Source organism: Sphaerodactylus townsendi, linkage group LG03 (genome assembly GCF_021028975.2).
Source record: "Sphaerodactylus townsendi isolate TG3544 linkage group LG03, MPM_Stown_v2.3, whole genome shotgun sequence".
Lineage (NCBI taxonomy): Eukaryota > Metazoa > Chordata > Lepidosauria > Squamata > Sphaerodactylidae > Sphaerodactylus > Sphaerodactylus townsendi.
The window spans coordinates 41,219,004-41,244,608 of record NC_059427.1 but is presented as its reverse complement, the minus strand read 5'-3'; the positions used below and the strand labels follow the sequence as shown (position 1 = coordinate 41,244,608).

At 38.9% G+C, this 25,605-nt stretch overlaps 1 protein-coding gene across 3 annotated transcripts in view; it reads left to right on the top strand.

Annotated features, from left to right (window-relative positions):
* Positions 1-21,202, top strand: part of CRBN (cereblon) — a 32,807-nt gene extending 11,605 nt beyond the window's left edge. The window contains exons 2-11 of one of the 3 annotated variants that reach the window (XM_048490825.1): positions 11-123; positions 627-829; positions 2,299-2,448; positions 10,347-10,509; positions 11,675-11,737; positions 13,974-14,058; positions 14,967-15,082; positions 17,352-17,416; positions 18,574-18,705; positions 19,280-21,202. In XM_048490825.1, coding sequence (XP_048346782.1) covers positions 11-123; positions 627-829; positions 2,299-2,448; positions 10,347-10,509; positions 11,675-11,737; positions 13,974-14,058; positions 14,967-15,082; positions 17,352-17,416; positions 18,574-18,705; positions 19,280-19,463 — 1,274 coding nt within the window. In that variant the 3' untranslated portion in view covers positions 19,464-21,202. Of the gene's footprint in view, positions 1-10; positions 124-626; positions 830-2,298; positions 2,449-10,346; positions 10,510-11,674; positions 11,738-13,973; positions 14,059-14,966; positions 15,083-17,351; positions 17,417-18,573; positions 18,706-19,279 lie in introns of those variants that run through there. The other 2 variants (XM_048490826.1, XM_048490827.1) reach the window with 2 other exon arrangements.
* Positions 21,203-25,605: the final 4,403 nt, after the last annotated feature.

The window sequence follows — 25,605 nt, the reverse complement described above, 5'->3', positions numbered from 1 at the left end:
GCCTTTCTAGCAGAGAGTGATGAAGAGGATGATGTTGAAATGGAAGTTGAAAATCAAGACGGCAAGGATGCTGAAAAGCCAAACATCATTAATTTTGATACTAGTCTGCCAACGTCACACATGGTAAGTGAATTGCAGGATTTTCCTTTTCTCTGCATCATCGTTATCCTTGTTGCAGAATTGTAAGTGTAGATGGCATGGGGCTGAGATAAAAAAAACACTATACTGGGACCAGTTCACCTAAATTCATATTGCTGAATTCTTTTAAATATTATATTCCCCATAATTCAACTATCCTATATATAGCATATGCTAACTTTCTATTTGCTAGTAGCTTTTATCCCCTCCACAATGCTCCTTCTTGATATTTTGACTGAAGTAGCATACATAACTGGCAGTAAGACTAGATTTAAATCATGGTGTCCTACATAAAGACTCATTTGTCCTGGCATAATTGTAATATTTACAACTAGACGCAGAGAGAGATTTTTTTCAAATGTTTATAGAACGGCATTAGCTATTTTCTCCATCCTGTAGTTGGGGTCCCATTTATAAAAAGTTGACAAATACCAGAACTCTCTTCTTATACTGCAAGATTTCTACTTTTATGTTTTAAATTTTGAAAGTATTTAGGGTCTGATATGGAAGAATTTCATGGGAGGACTGTTCACGATGATGACAGTTGCCAGACGATTCCAGTCTTGCCTCATGTGATGGTGATGTTGATCCCTGGACAGACGTTACCGCTGCAGCTCTTTCACCCCCAGGAGGTCAGCATGGTACGGAATTTAATACAGAAAGACAGAACGTTTGCTGTTCTTGCATACAGGTAACAGACTTCAATGGATTTGCAAATATCTGCCATTGATACTGTATCTAGGGGAAGCAGTAAATTGAAGGTTGTTGGGGTTATGTGATTCACTGGCTGCAGGCCAAAGCTTGGTAGCTGCAGTATATACTCTGAGCTTCACTCAAGCAAGAATCAGTTGAAAACCACAGTTGATCTACTTTATTTATATATGCCTTTATGTGCGTATGTGTAAGATAGTATATATAAAACTTTGTCAGCCACTCACTGAAATGCAAGCTGTCCTCATACAGAGTCCTTACTTGGATGCTACAGAAGCTGAAATTGTGTGAACCACAAATATAGTCAATATAAGTGAAGGGGTTTTCAGTGGTGGTTCTTATTATTTTTGTAGTACCATCCAGGTGCATGGTGCGTTATAGAGTACAAGGGAGGCCCCTTATCCCTAGAAGAGTACAGTCTTGAGACAAAGAAGATTAAAGGAGCTACAGTGTATTGGAGGCAGTAATAACCAGTGGAAGCCCTTTGGGGGTGGGTGGTATATCAAATTTAATAAATAAATAAATAAATATTCATTTCACATGCTAGTTAGTTAGTTTATTTATTACAGTCATAAGCCATCCATAATATTTAAAATAAGTCAGTACAAATTCCAAGGAGATCTTATTCACATGTAATAAATAAGAACTGGGAAATAGATATAAGAACTGGGAAATAAATATAACAGTCCATTATAGCTTTAAAACCAATTAAAAACCATTAAAGGTTTAAACCCAATAACTATTCTCAAATGCTACTAACATTTAGTAGTAAAATACAAACTTAAAATAGTTTTAAAATCAAACTCTTTTATACTGATATAATACAATCAATTTAAATAAAACTATTTCAGACCAAATAAATAACATTACATTTCTCCATCAATTTGGTTAAACCAGTATTAGACCCACTTTCATGACAACATTACCAGTTGTCCCTTATATTCCTAATTTGGAATGCAATCCAAGCAAATTCAGCTACTTTAAGAACGATTTCAGAATTTTTATTAGTAAGCATAATTGCTGTTAGGAATTTCATACAGCATAATTGCTGTTAGGCATTATTTTTGTGGTGTTGTGTTTTAAAGCTCCTTGCTGTGAATTGAGTGGTTGTCTTCTCATGGAAGATTACTCACTTTGTGGGCCAGGGGAGCCTAACCCATGATATATCAACTTTTCCCCTGAAATTGGTTGAAAATCTTTGACAGCATAAATAATATTTTTCACTTCACTATGTTTGCTGGAATGTTTGACATTGTCATAAAATATTTTTTTCAATATTTTTGTTAGTGTAGAATATTATTGTACCAATTCTTTTTCTTTTTAAGACTGTAAAAGACAGTGGAATTTTATTCTTGGGGGAAAAGTAATGGAAACTTATTGGCAAGAGGAAATGTTTGAAAAGGTAGTCAACAACTTTGTCTGTTTTGTGTGTTTTCTTTTTTTGCACAGCAATGTACTTGAAAGGGAAGCACATTTTGGAACAACTGCTGAAATTTATGCCTATCGTGAAGAACGGGAGTATGGAATTGAAACAGTTAAAGTTAAAGCTGTAGGACGACAGAGGTTCAAGGTGCTCGAAATAAGAACTCAGTCAGATGGGTAGGAAAATATGTATATTCCATGGGGGAATGGGGGAAACCTCTTATAGGCAACAGAATATTATAATTTTGTCAGTACAAATGCCCAACTGTCTCTTTGTGTGTCTGTTTTAAAGTTCTGTTCACAAACCAGGTACGAGGTCTTGGAGTCACTGATAGCTGTACTCTGTACAACACTCCACACACAATTACCTCAAATACTTTAGGTTATTATCCCTTCTCAAATTAGGAATGAGTCATAGTGGTATAGTTCATGATCGGGTAGTTCAGTGATACCAGTGTGATTCCTGTGGATGCCATCATGCCCGCTTAACTCTCCAAAGCAAATGATGGTTTTCTTCCAGATTGTCAGAGCAGGATGTACTCAGAGGACTCAGTAGGCAATCCCTTCATTTCTGCTGGAAATATCTTTTTGGAAATGGCTGCCTGCATAATAGGAAGATGCTTGACTGAGTCTCCTAATGCTTTGTGGATTTTCCTAATCTTTTGTGATTGGTCCCACTCCTCATGCTTGCCATATTATGATTGCTTCTGCCCTTGCCTAATGGCAGCTATTTTATTTTGGTAATAACTACCTGTTCTTAGAATTCCAAAAGAACGTCTTAGTTCATCAAACTTGGAGCTCCTGGTAAAACTGGTCTGTCACTATTATTTATACTTGATTTGCCTTGTTTTATTTATCTGGGCTGTTCTAGGAAATTAATAACTTGCTCCTGGTAATTGAGAAGCCTTCTAAATATGTCACTTTGTGAACAATTTCTGGAAGAACAATTTCTTTTTTTAATTTTTTGAAAAAATTATTAAGATTTTATCAAATCAATTACATAAATCTTATAATACATATAATCATCACCGAAATATATCATATTTGAATAAAATATCATAACAAACAATAGGATACTAATTTCTGGCAAGAAATCTCAAAATATTACTTAAAAGATATTTAAAGTATGTCTTTATGCTTGCACTTATTTATGCTTGCACCCCTTCACTTATATTGAAGTTCTGGAAGAAGTAGTTCTGGCAGCCATTGATAAACTAAATGTTACCAAATCCCCTGGCCCAGATTGCATTCACCCAAGAGTTCTTAAAGAGCTCAAGCATGAAATTGCTGATCTTCTCACTTTAATATGCAACTTATCCCTGAAATCAGGCTCCATCCCTGAAGATTGGAAGATGGCCAATGTCACACCAATCTTTAAGAAAGGATCTAGGGGGGACCCGGGAAATTACAGGCCAGTCAGTTTGACATCTGTTCCTGGTAAATTAGTAGAATCTATCATTAAAGATAAAATTATAAAACATGTAGAAAAGCAAGACCTGCTGAGAAAGAGTCAGCATGGCTTTTGCAGAGGCAAATCCTGTCTTACAAACTTACTAGAGTTCTTTGAGGGTGTAAACAAGGCATGTGGTGGGGTGAACCGTTGGACATTGTCTACTTGGATTTCCAAAAGGCTTTGACAAAGTTCCCTCACCAGAGACTGTTGTTAGAAAACTCAGCAATGAAGGAATAAGAGGAAGTCCTCCTATGGATTAAAAACTGGTTGAGAAACAGGAAACAAAGAGTGGGTGTAAATGGGAAGTTCTCACAATGGAGAGAGATGTAATGGGAGTGGTGTCCCCAAGGATCCGTTTTGGGACCAGTGCTCTTTAACCTATTCATAAATGACCTGGAAGTAAGGGGGTGGGTAAGCGTGGTGGCCCAAGTTTGCAGATGATACCAAATTATGTAGGGTGGTGAGAACCACAAAAGGATTAAGAGCTCCAAGCGGACCTTGATAAATTAGGTGAGTGGGCTCCAGAAATGGCAAATGCAGTTCAATGTAGCAAAATGTAAGTGATGCACATAGGGGCAAAAAATCCAAACTTCACATACACGCTACAGGGTCAAGTGCTATCAGTCACAGACCAGGAAAGGGATTTAAGCGTCTTAGTTGATAGTTCCATGGGAATGTCAACTCAATGCATGGCAGCTGTGAAAAAAAGGCAAACTCTATGCTGGGGATCATTAGAAAAGGAATTGAGAATAAAACTGCAAAGATTGTCATGCCCTTATATATAAAGCAGTGAATGCGACCGCACTTGGAGTACTAATGTCCAGTTCTGGTTGCCGCATCTCAAAAGGATATTGAGGAGATAGAAAAAAAGTGCAGAGAAGGGCAACAAGGATGATTGAGGGACTGGAGCAGCTTCCCCTATGAGGAGAGGCACTGCAGCGTTTGGGACTCTTTAGTTTGGAGAGGCTGACTGAGGCCGGATATGATTGAAGTCTACAAAAATTATGCATGGGGTAGAAAATGTTGACAGAGAGACATTTTTCTCTCTTTCTCACAATACTAGAACAAGGGGACATTCATTGAAAATGCTGGGGGGAAGAATTAGGACTAATAAAAGGAAACACTTCTTCACGCAACGTGTGATTGGTGTTTGGAATATGCTGCCACAGGAGGTGGTGATGGCCACTAACCTTTATAGCTTTAAAAGGGGCTTGGACAGATTTATGGAGGAGAAGTCGATTTATGGCTACCAATCTTGATCCTCTTTGATCTGAGATTGCAAATGCCTTAACAGACCAGGTGATCGGGAGCAACAGCCGCAGAAGGCCATTGCGTTCACATCCTACATGTGAGCTCCCAAAGGCACCTGGTGGGCCACTGCGAGTAGCAGAGAGCTGGACTAGATGGACTTTGGTCTGATCCAGCTGGCTTGTTCTTATGTTCTTATGTTCTTATGTTCATGCTTCTCCTTTTAATCACTGAGGAAGGGATGGCAATATAATCCTTCCTATCCAGGAATTGATTTAACAGTGAACAAAAACTGGAGTGAGAGAATATTAAGACCATTTAAAGAGATTAGGAAAGATGATTGGGGATTAACTTTGTTGCTTTCCTTATCTGAAAGATTCAGAGCTGTGAACTGTAATTGAAAAGAAGATGTGAATTAGAACAATTGAAACATGGCATACTAAAGTTCTACCCTAGATTCAGAAATCAAAACCACCCCAGAAAAAAAATGGTGTTCAATGTGAAACAAGGAATCTTTGCATGTCCAGTTACTTCACTTTTTTGGAATGTTTATTCACTTACTTATCCTGCCAAAGATGATCTTGCATGACAGGAGAAATAGTACAAGCCTTGACACCCACGTGCATATACAGGGTGATGATCACAAGCCAGATTTCTTCCTCTGGTACCCCTGTGCATGGAGCTCTTGTGCCAGGTATCCCTCCAACTACAAGCTGTTCATTGGTCCTCTGAAGAAAATCTTGGGCTCTACCTCTGAGGCTCCTTCCACACATACAGAATAATGCACTTTCAATCCAATTTCACAATTGTTTGCAAGTGGATTTTGCTGTTCCTCACAGTAAAAATCCAGCTGCAAAGTGTATTGAAAGAGGATTGAAAGTGCATTATTCTGCATGTGCAGAAGGGGTGTGTGCTGGTTTGCTACATAAATGTAGAGCTCTAGAACTCTGAGTACCTTATTTATGGCAAAGCATATTTATTTTCTTGTGTGGCAGTTCAAAAAAAAACTGCACTATGACTCTGCAGTATCAATCATACATTTGCAGGGGGGATGTTGTTAAATAATGAGAATATTAAAACAGATTTATTACATCCTCTGCCCCCAGCTTCACTGACCTAACACAGAATGAACAGTAAAGTGTGGATTATAGGTTCATCTGGATGCTGAAAAATAAATATGATGATTAACAAGAAACAAATTTAGTTAAAGCACAGGTCAGGTTAATAAAATATTTCAAACTTAATGTAGCACATTCCAGAAGAGAAGCTCATGAAATTTTAAGATAAACGGCCACTTGCGATCTTTGAATTTGTTGCTGTCCACTGTAGCCTGGGATGAATTAAGCCAAGTAAGTTAAAAGGAAGAAATAAGTTGTCATGTTCCTGTTCCAGGAATTATTTAGTAACGTTATTGTAATTCACATTGCCCAAAAAGTTAAGGACTCCATTAGGTGTTTAATATTAGAATAACTTAAATTTGGGATTTTCTGATTTTATAACATGTTTGGAAAGCACTTTCACCTTTAGACTTCATTAAAAAGAACATAACTAATTATGCTTGTTGAACAATCTAAATCTTTTTAGCTTCCCTGTGACATTAGGGGAAGTCAAAGTGGTGCAATAATTGGATTAGAGCTGAACTATATGCTATGAAGCATAACATAATTCTGCCTGTTGATATTTTGTAGATCATTTTTTGAAAAATAGAATGCAACATTTGAGAAATGATTCCTTTGATCCCAGTTGTTGCCTTTTGTAGGGCTCCAGATCTTGTGTTCAAAACTGTTTACAAATTCAGCTTTGTATTCTTGGGGGGCTTTTTTCATTTTCACTATTTTTCCTTACCACTTTTGCATCCTTTAGATCTCTCTCTCCGATCTTTCAGATTTTTGGCTGAAAAAGTAATTTGAGGATTTGGTGGGAGACTCAATGTGAGGCAGTTTTTGGGAAAGGACAGTTGAGCGGAAGAAAAATGTCTGCAGTTCTCCCATGTTTGAGCATAAAAAATAAATTCTCTGGATTTTTAGATGTATGAACACAAGATGGCAGCATACATTAAGGCTATTCCATCTATGAAAATGTGTTGATGCAATGAAAGACGCTGTCCTACTCTCAGCAATTTTGTCACAACATTATTAATATCTCTTAAGAACCTGAGAGCTGGCCTTTCAGCACCATTTTATCTTTTTACCCAGACAGCTGCTGATGGTTGATGCTGGTTTTAGCAGACTTGGTTTTTGGTTATTTGGATTTTTTCATAATTTCACTCTTGACTATAACAATCTGCTCCTATTTATTTTATTTCTACATGATTACTAATCCACTTTTAGTCTGGTGCTAATATATTTAATTCTATATTTCTGGTTGGCCTGCTTTTTTGTAATACGTTTTATTGAAGGCTATCAAGTAGAGTATAAACTGCGAGCCATCTTGAATACCCAGATCCTAGTCTGCAACTTAACTCCTACATAATACTGAATTTCATAGAATGACTGTTTAAGCAACCAGTCCTGGGTGAGTCACACAAGTTTGATGGCTTCAAGTCACCCAGTCATTGGTGGTGAGCCTAAATCTTCCTTCAGAGGCCCAAACAGACCTGTAAAAGGCCTGGACCTTCCCCCTGCTTTTGACTGACAGAAAACAAAATGTGAAGACTGGCAATACTTTTGTGGTTGCCTAGCAGCTGCCACTGAGGGCATTAATTTCTTGCAAATGTGGGTGATTATGAGCTTTTGTAGAAAAAACTGTGTTGTATACTTCTGGCTGCAATCTCTAGATTAAATGTCCACAGATTTGACCATGCTGAGAATGAGATATATTGATGTGCTGTAAAAGATGTGTTCTCTGGGACTCTTTATGACTCTGGTTAACCGACTTTCTGGATGCCCCTGTCTGCTCTCAACAGGAAGTGAACAATGGTAGAGTGGGCTTGAAGTCACAGCCGGGCAGCACTCATGACTAGTATCCTATACTGAACATCACTGCCCCTCAGTGCCGCTCAGTGGAGGTATTGGGGGTAGGATGTCATGGGCAAACTATTATCTCTCCCCCAAAAATTTGGCTGGGATGGTGAGGATATGAATGGTATTCTGGCCTTCACCAGAACATACTTCCTGTCCCCCAAAATGCTGATCTGTTCTCCAGGTCCTTTAAATACACTCCTTCTCCAGCACCCTGCTGATTGGTAGTTTGGGGAGTTTCCTCTCTGCAGTTCTTTCTGCCTTCCTGTGGCCTGTGTCTATGGCCAAGAGCCCCTCAGGACCCCATGCCTGCTCCTCCTCTACTGCTGCCCAGTGGAGAAAGAGGTATTGAGTCCTTATTTTTTTTCAACTAGTGTATTTAGTAACCAACAACCCTGGTTGCCAAGGATTTCTGGGGAACTTTTAAAACAGATTTTACTGTAGTTAACCAGCTTCATGAAATGTACTTAACTGTACTTGTCATGTCATTCCTGAACAGAATTGGGGGGAGGGGTCTTTTATGTGTTGATTTTTGTTTAAACTTCCAATACTAATTGCATCATTTGCAAAGATGATGAAATTCTGTTTGAGGTTCAAACAACCGTCTCTTTCAATATGTATATCTGGATGGCTTACATTATTTCAGAGGAACTGTGTTCCAAAAAGAAGAGAGTTGCGTTTGGAGCTACTTCAGAGTAACACTACACAGAATGATTCAAAGGTAGACTCCTATACAAGCACGGGGTCATTACTGACCCATGCATTGGCATCACAAAATTTAATAGGTAGACAGATTCTGGTTGTGCACAGAGCTTAGACTGCAGTATTGCAGCTTACCACTCTGTGCCATGGGCTCTGATTTAGGAGCTTCCTGACCACCTGTCACCTTACCTGACCTTTTCATGTACTGTGAAATTCTTTAGATAGGCATTACAAAACTATCCTAAGAATAAATGCTAGGAGGGTAAAACATGCATTTAATTCTACAGGAGGCAGAAGGGGATGTATTTGAACTTACAAATATATATACTGCAGCTTACAGATACTTTTGAATGTATAGCTGTTGTGCACAATGCTGTTAGGAGCACAGATGCATACAAATCACCTTTCTAAAAAAATAAAACAGGTAACCATTTTCAGAATTATGAACTGTCTCGTGATTTTTTCAGGTTAATGGATAAGTTTCCTTTCTGCAGGTATTTGAGTTAGAACTTACCACAGTGGTTTTTGGCTCGCTTGTAGTGATTAGATTTTCAGCTAAAATGCTTTTTCTTAGCATTGAATAAATTGTGGATGTGCGACATTATATTGCAGAAAGTATGAATTATTGGTCAGTAGAACTTGGACTGAGTTTGAATTATTGAGTATGAATTATTTAAAGTATGAATTATTGGTCAGTAGAACTTGGACTGAGGGAAAGTGGAGAGCTTCCTCTCCACCTACCCTCTAAATGAGCATTATAGGGCTGTATTTTGGAGCTTTCTGGTTCTTGAAGGCTACTTGCTGTTACTGAAACTTAAATAAATAACCTTCCAGAGATCCAAGCTGCAACACTGTTAAGATTCAGGTTTTCCAATCCAGACTTTTTAACACCATTTCCTGTGGGCTGTAAGCCTGGTATAAAATACCATGTCTATACTTAGAAGTGGAACCCACTGTGTTTAGTAAGGTTTACACCCAGGTATGAATGCATATATCTGTGACCTAAACTTGGTACCTTTGGAAGACTCTCTACGTTTTGGGACTTCAATAGTTGCAGGCAGCCTTTCAGTATTATGAAGTTTAAGTCCAAAGAGAAATCTCCAGTAGTGCTAAGGTTAGGGTGCCTACTTCCTATTGTCAGTAATATAGGAACATTTTCCTATGTAGCTGAGCATTGCTGGAAGTGGGTCTTTTAGAAATATATTACTGTGTACACCACCAGTATTGTCCTTATAGAGTTATATTTTGGAGCAGGAGCCCCCAGCCTTTTCCAAGCCTGTAGACCATTCACCGTAAGTATCCAACGGTCTTTCTTGTTCAACAGCAGTCCCATAGTGACAGCACTTAACACAGACACATTAGAGGAATTAATTATATTCAAAACTTTGAGATGCAGTTTTGTGTTTTGCTGTGATGGCCGAAAAGAGTTGGTTTGAATATCTCTCCCCATTTTAAAGTGTCAGGGTACTTTTCAGAATTGAACTAATGAAAGCATAGCTGTGGTAAAATTGGAATATTTGACCATCAGTAATGTCAAAAACGATTGGGGGAGTATTTATAAACTATAAACATAAAATGCAGAAAGTCATGGGAAACAGCTCTCTGAGATACCTTGTTTAAATGGATAAAGGAGCTGAATAAATAGCCATGTTTATTCAGTCCACAGAAGCCAGATGGGGTGATTTTCATACTATATGAAATCTTTTTATCAGAATCCAGCAGGCAAAAGTACAAATCCTTCCTGAGCGGGTGTTGCCTTCAACGATGTCGGCGGTGCAGCTGGAGTCTCGCAGCAGATGCCACCTATTTCCTTCTTCCAAGCCTACAGCGTTGCGGGATCAACATGCACATCAATGGCGGCAGAAATATCAAAAGGTCAGAAGCTAATTGTATTTTTTTTATATGACATTTCGAAAATCAATATAAATTCCATCTGTCTTTTTTAAAAAGAGAGGCAAGCAAACTGGGAGGGTATCTGTCAGCCTCCTGTGGTTGCTGCTGTTTGTTTGGGCGGCTTATCAGTCCATTGCAATGGGCAGCTGCAAGTTTGTGAGATAAGTCGCAGCTGATTCTAATTACCTGTTGGCTGCTTGTGGAAAAGAAGCATCTTTTGGCATGTATGAGGGGGAGGATAGAGGCCAAGCGACATAGCTTAGTTCCTCTTCTTTCTAGAAGTAGTTGAGGTTGCATCTCTGTTATAGTCGCCAATCTTGGGCTTCTGTTTTGTTCCATATAGTTTTTAACTTCGGTCAGCTTGGCTATGCATGGTTTTTACCTTAATGCAGTATAGGTTTAAAAGGGGCTTGGATAGATTTATGGAGGAGAAGTCAATTATTTGGCTACCAATCTTGATCCTCCTTGATCTGAGATTGCAAATGCCTTAGCAGACCAGGTGCTCAGGAGCAGGAGCAGCAGCAGAAGGCCATTGTTTTCACATCCTGCATGTGAGCTCCCAAAGGCATCTGCTGGGCCACTGCGAGTAGCAGTTAAACAGAGTTAAACACTGAAGCCCTAAAAACAATGCAAGTGTGACCAGATTCAGCCAGGTCATGTTGCACAATAAACTGCTTAATCTGCAGCAGCTTGAGGTCATCTTCACAGGTCAAGCAATTTCCCATATGAATAGGGCAATTTCAAGCACATAAATGCAAATTGCAATATGGGTTAGTTACATTTTATCCTTTCCACCTCACACCTTCTTCCAAGAAGGTCAAGTCAGTGCTATTACAGAAAGGCAACTCCTTATTGTTTTCATTTCATCATCTGAAAAATACATTTCTCCCTAATTCCCTTATTAGGATGTTCTGAGGTTCAAAAGGCGTTTTGTGTTCTTTAGCTGAAGGTACTGATAAGAATAGCCATGCAGTCGCAAAATGGAGGAGATGCTAGAAAGGGGTGGTTTTTAAAGAGGCCGCTGCTTCCTAATAACGTTACTTTTCCTCTGATATTGGTAAAGCAGCCTTGGTGACCCAGAGAGGCAGAGTATAAATTTTATGAATAGCTTATTCTGCAGTAATAATGAAAATGTTGGTCTTTATAGCGGAAGTTCCACTGCGCCAATCTGACTTCCTGGCCCTCTTGGCTGTATTCCTTATACGACGCTGTAAGTATTAACAAGATCTTAATCTGTGTCACATTTCACTTCATACATCATTGTGAGTTGTTAATCTTTAAAAATATTTACTTTAAAATAAATAACATGGATAGATCCAACAACTCTCTTTTTTTGCTAAATAGGGAAGGCTGCTGCTTTCTGAGTACAAAGGAAACATGGGGTACAGCCCGGGGCGGGGGGGGGGTCTACAGGTTGAGCTGTTGCTTTTTGTTGTCTTACTAATGAATCAATGAAGAAGAGTAGAAGAATTTTGATCTATACTCTTCTTTTATCAAACATAAGAAGTCTCAGAGCAGCTTGCAAACACTCCTTCCCTTCCTTCCTGTCCCAAACCCAGACACCTTGGGAGGCAGGTGAGGCTGAGAGAGTTCTGAGAGAACTGTGACTGGCCCAAGGTCACCCAGCAGGCTTCATGTGTAAGAATGGGGAAATAGTTGTCCAAATTAAAGTCCACCTGCTCTTAACCCATACCCCATGCTGGTTCACTCTGTATTTTCCTCCCAAAATTATGATATGCTATCATTTTTATCTTATTGATTTTGTACATCAAACAGTTCTCTTGCTAATATCATGATCGTAAAACATACTACAGTGGCACCTCGGTTTTTGTCGATAATTCGTCCAAAAGGAATCGACGAAAACCGAGGCACCATTTCCTATAGGAATCAATATAAATCCAATTAATCAGTTCGAGGCACTCCAAAAAGCCGGGAGGCAGAGGGAGCTTCTTATTTGGGCAGTGACATCAGGGGGTGTCACTGCCCAAATAAGGAGCTCTCTCTGCCTCCCGGCTGGGCTTTCTCAAACCCCAGCCGGTTTAAGTTTTCGTGGACTTTTTGTCAGTTTCGGTTTTCGTGGACTTTTTCTGGGCAATTTTTTTCTGGGTTTGAGGACAAAAACCGAGGCAATCGACGAAAACCGAGACAAGTTTTGCCCAGAAAAAGTCGACAAAAACCGAAACTCACGAAAACCGAAGTCAACGATAACCGAGGTACCACTGTACTTGCATCTGATGAGCTGCACAAATGTAGCCTTTAAGTTGTCACCAAAGTTCAATAATTGCCCTACAGATGCGCTTTGAACTTTGTTCATTTTGTTAGTATGCATGATTTGTGCACTAGTATTATTTGTTAAGTGCTCTTCTGGATCCTGAGCACAATGAAGAATGTGTTCTATATTTTCTTATTTTAATATTTCTGTCATCCAGTTTCCTTTTAATATACTGTCTGCAGCACTTCTGTTGACTGTCATTGTATAAGATTTTCAATTAATATATTTGTCCTTGGCAAATTTAGGTATAATATCCCTTTTGTATGCAATATTTCACTCCTCTTATGGTACGTAATCTTACTTTAGCAATTAAGGAAGCTAAATTAGAAGAGGAGGAAGAGTTTGGATTTATGCCCTGCTTTTCTCAACCTCAAAGGAGTCTCAAAGTGGCTTACAAATTCTTTGCCTTCCTCTCGCCACAGCAGACACCCTGTGAGGTAGGTGGAGCTGAGAGAGTTCTGAGAGAACTACACCGGCCCAAAGTCGCTCAAAAGGCTTCATGTGTAATATTGGGGAATCAAACCCGGTTCTCCAGATTGGAGTCTGCTGCTTTTAACTACTACACCAGGATTCAAACTGGAACAGTAACCTTTTCTGCTTGATAGAGAATTGCTAGTTTTGTGCAGTTGGTAAATGTGAAAGTTAATATTCTGTGATAGCCTAATCCTTTTAAATGCCTGTTGATTGATACCTGCAAATGTCAATGAACAATGGAAGGCTTTTGACAAGCATTGTCGTCTTGCAATTACAGCAACCCTTCAAAGTACACAGTAATTTTATCTCCGTTTTTAGATGAGAAACCAAAAGTGAATGTTTCCTACTGAGTTTGTAGTAGAATTGGGATTGATCACAACTTACTCTCTTAAGCACTGAAATATGACTTAGATTGGAGGCAATGATGTATTTTCTTCAGCGTCTTACAGCTGTTGAGTATGTGCACATATCTTAGAAGTTTAGCAACCTATGTTTCCATATTTCTCATAGTTTGCTTCATTTTCATATGTGCTAAAAACAGATTCCAACGGAATGCCTTTGTTATGTTCGGTATATTACATTTTTTCCCCTCTGTAACAAAACAACCCTCCAGGAATATCTCTTTCTATGTTTATTCGTTCTCTTTAATAAAGAAAAAAGAAGTTTTTATGTTTAAATTAGGTTTTTATTCCTATACAAGGAAACCCTGATGGAAAGAGTCAAACAGCAGCTGCATGAGTGGGATGAAAATCTTAAAGATGAATCACTTCCATCAAATCCAATAGGTACTCTAAAACATTTAATTAAAAAATCCTTAATATGTCATCCTGTGTTTCTCCATATTTCTAAACCAGTAGTAGTCCATCAGTCGGCGTTGTTGTTTGGGAAAAAAGATTTTCCTGAATAAGTGGGGAGGTTTTTTTACAATACAGTGCATTGATCTTCAAGGTGCCAGATCAAGTTATTTACCTTAAAGGTGCACGCTGCTCTTTTCTTTACATTTATAGTATTTGGGCCACTCTGCATAATAAGATCTTGCCTGGAAGCTACTTGAAAGGGCTTTTATGCAGTCATTACTCCAGACAGCTTGCTCTGTGCGTTTCTGCCATCTTATGGGGTCATCACGTCACTATCATCAGAGGTCCTTCAGGCACCTTTAAGGTAAATCTCTGTGACTCTACAGTTACAAAGCTGTCGTGCATCTTAGTTGGTAGGCAGAAAACCCAGCGGAGGGGCTCAATTGATGCCAAAGTGCTGTTTCTGTGCCGAATGTGGTTGTTCTTCTTCCTCATCCTGCTCTTGCCTTTTGTGTAATGCCGCCAGAGGTCATGTCACCAATTTTGTCACTTTTTTAAAGTCGGTTCCCTGGTGTCTGCACCCCAGATAATTTAGAGGTATGTTCATCACAATGCCACTAGGGTTGTTATAAGACACGAGCCCCAATGAATGAAAGGTAAACCACACAAGAGTTCAGCGCATGAGCACATGCTAAAACCACATGGAAGATATCCCCACCACCTCATCTTTTCCACTGGAGTTACCGCAAGAGACTGTACCTTGACTGTTGGTACTTGAAGCTAAATATGCACTGATAACAGGAAGACAATAAATCCAGTATCAAGCTTCCGGCTTCCTAAACAAAAATCATAAAACGCGGTGCTTTTTCCTCTTTTCTGTTCCCCTACCCCTCAAGATTTTTCATACAGGGTTGCAGCTTGTCTGCCCATTGATGATGAGTTACGAATTCAGCTCCTCAAAATCGGTAGTGCTATTCAGCGACTTCGGTGTGAGTTAGATATTATGAACAAAGTAAGTATACTGATTAACTTTATTAGGTTGAACCCATTCAGGATTCATCGGAGATGTTCATTTCAAACAAGAAAAATCTTTATCACTGTCTCTTCTGTCCCCTATCACAACCATCACCATTTTATATTTGAGAATCAGGCTTTGCTAATATTTAGAGAGGCTGATATTTAGATAAGCTTTGCTCATATTTAGAGAGGGTAAGGGGGGGGGGACTGATAAATTGGGGGGGGGGAGCTTTTTACTCTCTTTTTTACTCAAGGACTTTTTTCAATCTTCCTGATTGGAAAAAACACTCCTATAATATTTTATCTTTTAGAAGAAGTAAAATGCTTCTTAGGGCAAAGTTTTTCCTCCGTAAATGCATGCCATAGAAAACTTGGGAGCTCCTTGGGGGAGCACCGAGAAAACCTTCCTATGAATTTTTTTTCTTTCTACACAAGAGAAACCTTGTTTTACAAAACATTTCTCATTCCAGATGCACAATGATAAAAAGTCTGAGGACTTTCTAAGTTTTTCAGATGGAGGGAAAAATTGGAAACTGCTTAAATAAGCTGTTACACTGTAGGCATTTGCAATAATGTTTGTTTAAATGTGGAAAATGTTTGGCAGCAAAACCACAACGATATATTGTTGGTCCATGCTTACCAGAATGGATTTCTGGCTTGGATCCTAAATATTGTCAACACAGCGAAAGCTACGGAGCAAAACTTCATCTCCTTCCTTTTCCCATGGAACCCCATTCGTCAATTCTGATCCTGGGGATGAAGAGATCTTCAGGAACATGGTGGAGAACAAAATTCCCACTATAGTTGGAGAGAATTAGTAGAAATAGTCCAGTTCCTTTACGCTTCTGCTTGAAGAGCAGTTTGGGAGTACATTTTTAATAGCAAAGGGAAATGGGATTCAGGAGTATAGCTCTTGATAACTGCAAGTGTGATTCCATGTCTTTAAAATAAGAACATCATAACTAACTATCCATTACAAAGGATGCCAGGACTTCTAGAGATGTTAAGCTTCCTTTGTCTTTCTGCTGATTCCCCAACTCCCTGCAGACACTTTAACCCTTGGGAAGCACAGCCTGTTGCAGTAGGAAAGGAGCAGGTAGAAAAGTTTTGCTCCATGTGCGCTGTGGCCCTTGTTGTGCTTAGGATCCAGCTCTGTAATACCTTGTCCTGTCCCTCAAACCAATTGCTTCAGGGTAGATACAGCACTTACGGTATAATGTCTTAAAAAACACAATATTGTATACTGGGAACCTAATCAAGCCATGGGTGAATATAAAATACAAAGCATTTAAAATAAATGTGACTATACAAAACTTTCAAAGGCCAAATATTAAATGCTTTCAAAGCTCTAGATGGTGAGGTAGAATTCCCATATTGCTATTCCACCAGATTTGTGGTTAAGGATTACAACAATGTCTATCTACCAGGCCACCCTCCCTTTCCCCCATTCTCTTTTCCTCTTCTTGATGTGATTATGGTTGTTCGTCTGGGAAACTATATTGATATGTCATCCCTTGGTTCAGATATTGTAGAATTGTTATTACTGGCTTACTGATTTTATTACATTGTAATGGTATGGTTGTAGGTCACCCTGAGCCCATCAGGAAAAGGGCTTCCTATAAAACAAACAAATAAATATAGGTGCAGTTTCATGTGGAATGGTTCCAAGGTATTCTGTTATTCTGACTCTTTACATATTGGCAGTACCTGAAGTAGAGAAATTTATTTTGTCTCATATATCTCTTCAGTGCTGGGGTAGTAATGGCTTTATATTTATTTTCCAGAAATTGAAATGACAAATTATGGAGGGAAAAAAACATTTACTTTCCCAGTACATGATTTGGGGAGAAAATCAATGTATTTTTCTTCCTCAAAACACTCTTTGAGAGGAAAATTAAGTTCAGTTTTACCCAACTTCAATAGTAAACTCTCACAGGAAGCGTCGTTTCGGTATAGTTATATGCATATATTTAAATAACAGCATTTCCCCCGCTTAGGCAAGAATTATATGGGCATTTCACGCTGGTACCCTGCCACAAAGTATCATTTAATTCAAAAACATGTAAAGTACATGGGAAGTAATTCCATGAATATGATTAGGATATTCAAGATAGTAACATTTAATCAGGATTTGATCCTAATTATATGTAATTTGAAGTTGTAAAAAAATATGGACAACTTCAAATTATATGTAATTTGAAGTTGTAAAAAAATATGGACAAAATGACTGACTTGAGTTTTTCTCATTGTTTGCTTTGTTATAGTGTACATCCCTGTGCTGTAAGCATTGTCAAGATACAGAAATAACAACGAAAAATGAAATATTCAGGTGAGTTTTTAACAGATCTACATTTTATTTTGATCTAGGCAGCATTTTAATGGCACACTGTACCACTATTCATACAAACCCAGAATTCATGTGTTGTGTGCCAACCCTGATTAGTTTCTGATGCAATCTAAAATGGCCCTCAGATTGCTATTCTTGGGGAAAAGGGGACCCCCAGCAACTGCTTCGTGTGGTAGTTGGAACACTGCAGCACAAGGTGGGAGTTGACAGAAATTATCCCTCTTTCCTTTGTGGAAATTTTCCAGTGTATTGAAAGTGCATCGAAAGTGTATAATTCTGCATGTGCAGAAGGGGCCTGAGATCTGCCAGTAGATCATTTATCACCCGTTGTAGATGCTGGGGAATTCTCAAAGAGCAGGGATTTTGTGTAGTAACTCCTATTTCCTAAAACACCTTCCCCTTGAAGGCTTGGCAGGCAGTGTCTCCCCTTTTAGAGGAGAGTTAAAATATACTTATAAATTGTATTTTAAATTAAATAAATTGCATCTGTTTTTGTGTTTCTATGCTTACTTACTCTGACAGTAGCTGTAGTATTGTCTGATTAAATATTTTCCCTGTTGGTTTTTGCATGTATTTTTGGACTTGAACTATTGTAGTTCAGTTTGTTTTTATCAAGAGCTGTTAAGATTGGGAGGTGGTCTATTAATACAGTGCATAAAATGAATGTTATGCCTAATTACTTCTGTGCAGAGCTGTTAGGGAGTGGACTCAAATAGTATCTACATGTTTAATATATCACTTTGTAAGGATGTGGCCGTTTGTCACTAAACCTATTTCGTTGGCACACAGTCAAAGCCACAGTTATGCTCTGGATGTGAGATAGTTTGAGAGCATTTTGTAGATGCTTAGGATACTGTCTGGATCAGTTGGTATGAGGGGCAGCAGGGGAAGAATGAATCAGCATAAGGAGGACATTGCTACATCTGCAGATCTTTACCGGCTTCCATATTGTTTCTTACAATCTGGATGGACAGAAAGGTATTTAAATGCAAAAATATCAAATGTACTTCACTTCCAGTGCAAATGTCTGAGGAATTTGCTTGAAGTGGAATCTGGACTGCTGTGTTATTGTCAGTTTGGGTAACAAGCACTTTTGGATCCCGTAACTTCATAACTGATTTAGCAATTATTTGTTGCAGTTTATCCTTGTGTGGACCTATGGCTGCATATGTAAATCCACATGGCTACGTACATGAGACCCTTACGGTGTACAAAACCTGCAACCTGAATCTAAGTGGCAGATCTTCCACTGAGCACAGCTGGTTTCCTGGGTAATTATTATTTTTTTAATACTATCAGGTAACATGCCATATTAGTTCTTTGCTCTTTACAGCTTCTGGTTTTGCACCTCGTGTTCACAGCCTTCAAGGAAGCAGAATTGTAAGTATTGTAAGAATTGTAAGTAGAATAGAATAGTTCCGAGGTACACAAGTTTGCCAGAACATCTAAATTATGAGTGTACAGCAGAAGGTACTGAACTGCAAGACTGCCCAGGCGTACAACACATTCATTTCTGTCCCTATTGCAAAGTTCACTGTGATTCCTCCACTGAAAAATTTAGGGAGCATATGGTGCTATGGTGCAGCCCTTCATCTAGACATACCGCTCCATAAACAGTCTAATGCCAAAATCTCTTTGCATATGGAAAGTTTATTTATTAGGGAGATATATCTAGCCATTTGATTCTTCTAAGGCCATCTGTTAACAAATATTCTTAGCTCACCACCTACGCTTTTAGATTGTTACAGTTCACATCACTTATCGCAATGGTTTTAGTGACTGTAAACAGCGTTGTGCGTTGTTCTTGAGCTCTATACATGTTTCATTCATTGTGTCATCTTGTAGGTATGCATGGACGATAGCCCAGTGTAGGATCTGTGGAGGCCATATAGGTTGGAAGTTTACTGCGACGAAGAAGGAGATGTCACCTCAAAGATTCTGGGGACTGACCCGTTCGGCCCTGCTTCCAAGGATTCCAGAAGCAGACAATGAATCGGGTCAAGAAAAAACACCATTGCTTTGCCTGTGACATCTTCATTTTGGATGCGCTAGAAGCGAGTTGTTGTCTCTTAAATGAATTTACTAAGTGCTGCAAATGTTTGATTATAATTTGAAAACCAGTATATTTGAACTTCAGCAGAGGAGAGGTGCTGTTGTTTTCAAAGACAATGAAACATTTAATATTTGAATTCGGACTTCTGAATGAAAAACTACGAAATGTGAGACAGAGCACAAGAAAAACAGACTGCTTTCAGAAATCTGGCAGACCTTGAGGATTATACAACTTACACCTGTTCTGTAATTATGTAAGGGGACACAAACTGCTGATGAGGAGACAAAACTAACTAACACTTCTTGATTAGGAATGAAGACGGCAGTGTCTCACTCAACTCGTGTATAATGATAGACATGCCCACTGTTTAAAGGTATTTGCTTGTAGAATGTTGTGAATGTATAGAAATCCCAATTTTCTTACAGTGTGAAATAGCTTATAGGCACTACAGTTTTGCTTGAATAAGCCTTAAATTATGAGGAGTTCTGACTCTCCTGTAGGGGCTGATGGAATAGTAATATCCATGTTAAAAAGGATGTTGCTTGAAATGCAAGTGCTGAAACCTGCTGCTAAAGGAGCTATTATATGCAATTCCTTTGTAAAGAATCCCTATAGAATTGTTTTGTCCTTGGTTTATCCTTTTATCTGATTCCACGCACTAAACATCGTTTGACCTATTAATTTTTTTTAAAGAAATGGATCCGCTCTTTGTCTAAGAACCCAAGATGATGAACATGATTTTCTTCATTAATGCTTTTAGTGCATTTCAGTCAGTCATAGACTATTTCCAGTTGATCCCTTAAATGCTCTGAGACATTATGTGTTTTTATATACATGGTTAAGATTCTGTGGAGCTCTCGGAAGGGCTGATACTCCGTGACATACAGCTTTGACATTGGAAAGAAGCTGCAATATTAACTGTCTTTTAACATTGCCTGTCTGTTCTACAGAAAAGGGTGCCAAAATAGGGTTGTAACTTTTTGCTGTTTTGTTTTCCCAGAATGCACTTTGACAAGCAGTGTTTGTAAATGGCAGACCTTTCTTAACATATATATGGATATAGTTTTCCCCTCCTGAAGCTCCTTCTTCGCCTCCTTGTTTGTTCAGTGTAAATTGTAGAGATCTTGTTCAGTGTTGATAGTAATTTTGTTGAAGTAAAACACTGCTAAAATCAGTGATTTCGTATAAATAACAATGTATTTATCTAGTCGGTGAGATATTGGTTGAAAACCTCAGTACTCTGACATTTAATGATAACACCTTGGTTTCTGCATTTTGCAGGTGGAAATTCATTTCAGGGAGAAAGTGACGTTTAAGACTGAATGCTTTTATATGCAGGCAAAAAAATTGTTCTAGCTCACGCTGTTCCTTGAAGTCTACCTCTTTGTTGCCAAACTTTCTTATCCCAGCCACAGTTGATCTATTTACGTTTGTTTCATGCTGCAGCTTTGTCCTTCCATTGAGCTGTGAAAAGCAATATTAGCTGAAACCTCATTTTGAACAAGCAGAGTGAAATATGGGCCATTTTTGTTAGAGAAAGCCTTTTAGATTTTATTCAGCTTGCAATATAAAGCTATATTGTTGAAAGTGCAGGGAATGTGAAAGTTTCATGTGTACAAAACCCATTCAGAAAACCTAGAGAGCTTTTTTTTCTTAAATGAGTAAAATGTTATGTATAATAAAATATTGCGCCCTCTGTTTTTGAAGGGCCTAGACTCCTGTGGTTTTCTTTCTAATCTGTGGGATACGCAGATGTTCAGAATGTCAGAAATACCTCATTTTCAGGGGAAATTACAGTACAAGGGGCTAGGAGGTGGTGGCGCAATTGGAAATCAGTTTTTGATCTATGCTAACCTATTGCAAACATACATTAAAATAAATTTAAAATAAACATATCAAAGAGATAGAAAAAGTGCAGAGAAGGGCAACAAGGATGATTGAGGGACTGGAGCACCTTCCTTATGAGGAAAGGCTGCAGCGTTTGGGATTCTTTAGTTTGGAGAGAAGACGTCTGAGGGGGGATATGATTGAAGTCTATAAAATTATGCATGGGATAGAAAATGTTGACAGAGAGAAATTTTTCTCTCATTCTCACAATACTAGAACCAGGGGACATACATTGAAAATGCTGGGGGGAAGAATTAGGACTAATAAAAGGAAACATCTCTTCACTCAACGTGTGATTGGGGTTTGGAATATGATGCCACAGGAGATGGTGATGGCCACTAACCTGGATAGCTTTAAAAGGATCTTGGACAGATTTATGGAGGAGAAGTTAATCTATGGCTCCCAATCTTGATCCTCCTTGATCTGAGATTGCAAATGCCTTAGCAGACCAGGTGCTTGGGAGCAGCAGCAGCAGAAGGCCATTGCTTTCACATCCTGCACGTGAGCTCCCAAAGGCACCTGGTGGGCCACTGCGAGTAGCAGAGTGCTGGACTAGATGGACTCTAATCTGATCCAGCAGGCTCTTTCTTATGTTCTTAAACTTTCATGTGATGAATGTACTCTTTGATCTGAAAGGAACACAAGTAGCATTTAAAAGGGGTTTGTAACTGGTACTAATCCAATCATGATGAAATCCAGACAGTTCAGTATTTCATGGTTACACATTCCGTCTCCTTAATGTAAGTTAAAGGCAATTGTGTTGGGAGATCTTACTCTTTGAATATTGTTATCTCTTCCCTACCTCCATTCCACACCTACTATTTGATTACAGTAGCCATATACCACTGGATCAAGGAAGTCCCATTGTTAAGGAAACACTCGATCTGCAGACTCATTCATACGGGCAAGGTGAAGTGTATGAGATAGTGAACTGCTCTTAATCTCTTGATGGAATCTTTTTAAGGAAACTCCCACAGTTCTTGAAAACGACTTTGGATTTGTTCAGGACCCTTTGAAACAAAAGGAGGTTCTGTGTCAATCGTGCTTGAGGAACCAACCCAATCTTGTTTGGCTACCAGTGCAGTCATGAGCAAAACTATACCCTTCTAAATCCACTGAATTCAAATGGCTTAGATTTACTATTAGGTGGCTTCTAATGAAACTACAATAGTTATTATGAAGGCAGGCATGAACTGTGTCGATTTTTTGGCTTGCTGTGACTGTAGAAATAAAAGTCGGAAAAAAATTGGGGAGAGCATGGAGAAATCATTATCAAATGACATCCACAAAAAAGCAAGTGTTTTCATGCTATATTAACAGTTGTTTCTTCGGTGGCTCTAGTCTGTATCATGGTTCTGAGATTACCAAACTCATAGCACTTTCTAACTCCTCAAATAGTGTGATTTTAAATCATTGCAAAGATTGTATATCTTCCTGTTGTGCAACTGGCTGTTGAAAGTACCATCAATGAAGAACTGTTTATATAGAGTACATGTTTTCTAGTACCAGTATAAAAACATTGTTTTGTGTATTTTCTTTGTTTTTACTTTGCTTGCGTAGCATGGGTCATGAAAGGGGAATTTCCTGGGCATTAAGCTGAACAACTTAGTGATGAGGCAGATACTGCAATGCAGAAATCATTACAGCCATCTGAAAACAAAATATTAATAACATGTAATCTGAATTGAGCTCAAACAGTATCAGTTCATGATAAATTTAAGTGTAGTGTGTGTGTAAAGTTCAGTCAAGTGACAGCTGGTTTAGGATGACCCTGTAGCATTTTCAAGGCAAGAGACATTCAGAAGCAGTTTGCCGTTGCCTGCTTCCATGTGGGCTGAGAGAATTCTGAGAGAACTGTGACTGACCCAAGATCACCCAGCAGGCTCCATATGGAAGAATGGGGAATTGAACCCAGTTCTCCAGATTATAGTCCGCCACGCTGCCTCCCTTAAGTTTAGAAATCGGCGCAAATACCACTAGATTGATAAACTTTTAAAAATTCACAAAAATATTGCAATTCTGTTTGTATTATCATCATTCTGTTTTCAGAGCATCAACAGGCATATAATCTTCTATGGTGAAAACTTAGTTCCACCAGTGTTGGGTTCTTTTACCCGATGGTTGTTCAGACTGCTTTGTGAAAGCTGAAGTTAGAAAAACACACTGTGCCTTTAACTTACTGCTTTGTCTGCTGCTCGAAATGGTTCAGTTTTCCATTGGAGAAAACATTGTCAAGAATAAAACCTTTTCTGCTTTATTTCAAAACAGTGATTGATTTGGACTGAGAGAAAGAGCAGAGTTGTTTTTGTGCCACAGCCTTTTCTATTCTTGCTGCCATTCAGCCATAATATATTTAAGATTGGTTCATATGTGAAGAAGGAATAATTATGATCTGTGTCGTCTGAAGAGGCTAAAAGGCCAGTAAATCCATAGTATTCGGTCTTGCAGCTCTCAGTGTAATCTAATTAAAGTATTTGGAATTGCTGTATTTTGTGGGCCAGCACTGAAAACAGACAGGCGAGGGCAGTAAGAAACCACAGTTGAATTATTTTAATAGCTTGAATGCTGCATGGCCCACATGTGGCCATCTGAAGTACTTGAATTGTTTCCAGTGTGGTGAAGAGGCTAGAATGTCAGACTAGGATCTGGGAGACTCGGGTTCAAATGTCTATTCTGATGGAAAGTGTTTCCTTGGGCCAGTCTCACACACACTCTGCTTTAACCTTCCTCACAGAATTGTGATGGTAAAGTAGAAGAGAAGAGAACAGAGTAAGTGGCTTTGGTTTCCCACTGGGGTGTGAGTGAAATAAAATGGAAATGCTAATAGCGTTCATGTCCTGTTCCAAGTCAGGCATGTACTTAACAGGATGCATGGCACGAGTCATCAGGAAGAAGTTGCCAAGATGCTGAGGAAATCTGTGCCTTAAGAGACAGAAGTCCAAAAACAATCCTGCCTTGAGGCCTTTGACATTGAGAGAAGAGAGGGATGGGATGTCAAATTCACAGCAGTTAACGTAAGTCGTGGGGGGTGGAAATCACATTGTGCTTCATGAGTTTGCTTTTTGGAAGGTACCTACAATACCCTTTTCCACCCAAAGGACTAAGTAAAATTGACATGTTGTCCACCATTTCCTTCCTGCGTTCCCACATGGTCCATACCCCCACTCATCACAACCTGATCTGAACGAGATTACAAGGGGGGAGTGGCATGAAACATGTGGAGAGTGGACAGCAGGAAACGGCGGATGACGTTCCAATTTTACTTAGTACTTTTGGTGGAAAAGGGTATAAGGTACAAAAAAATCTGAAAAATATTTGTCCATTACAGAAAACATGGACAATAAGAGAGCTGTTTCCATGTCTTTGAAAACATTGCATGCACAAGCCCCAAGTGAGAGCATTCATTTCTCTTTTGTTGGACATAGGTTTCCTCTTTACCTAAACATTATGTTACCTGAGGCCCACCACAAGTCTAAATCTCTAACAAGAGAACTAGAAACTTGTGGTGGCATCTGAAAGAGCCAAAGCAGATGGCTTGATTCATGCTAGAGCGCTAAGGAGGGGGGAAAAATCTATGGAAGTCTTTGTTACTAGAGACTTTTTGAGTTGCTGGAAAGTTTTTACTTGCTTCCTAATTTCTGAAATAATCTCAGGATTCAAAGTTTTATTTTCTTTTTTTTAGTCCACAGGTTCAGACATAACCTGTAACTTGTAAACATTAATTGTGTGTGGTTAGTTCCACCCCCCAGTTGGTGACAGAGTATTGGATTTGGTTTGGAGACTGAGGAATTACCTTAGGTCTCCCAGTATATTTTAGGAAACAAAACCTATATTTGAGATGATCTTTATCTTTTTATTTATTTACAATATTTTATACTGCCTTCTTGTGCAATCAGGCTTCTAGCCACATAAAAGATTTTGAACAATAAAACCATTTAAAATTATAAAAAAATTAAATGAAAACACTGAATGCTAGAATTGCAGGGAGGGGCCAGTAACTATTATTGGAGTAATGCCAAAGCAAGAAATGGAGAAGGATTTATACCCCACCGTTGTCTCCTGTAAGGGCCTTACAAACTTCTTTTCCCTTCCTCTCCCCACAACAGACACCTTGTGAGGCTGAGAGTGTTCTGAAGACCTGTGACTAGCCCAAGGTCACCCCCAGCAGACTTCATATGTAGGAGTGGGGAAACAAGCCCCTCCCCCCCGGCAAAAGTCTTCACTTATTAGC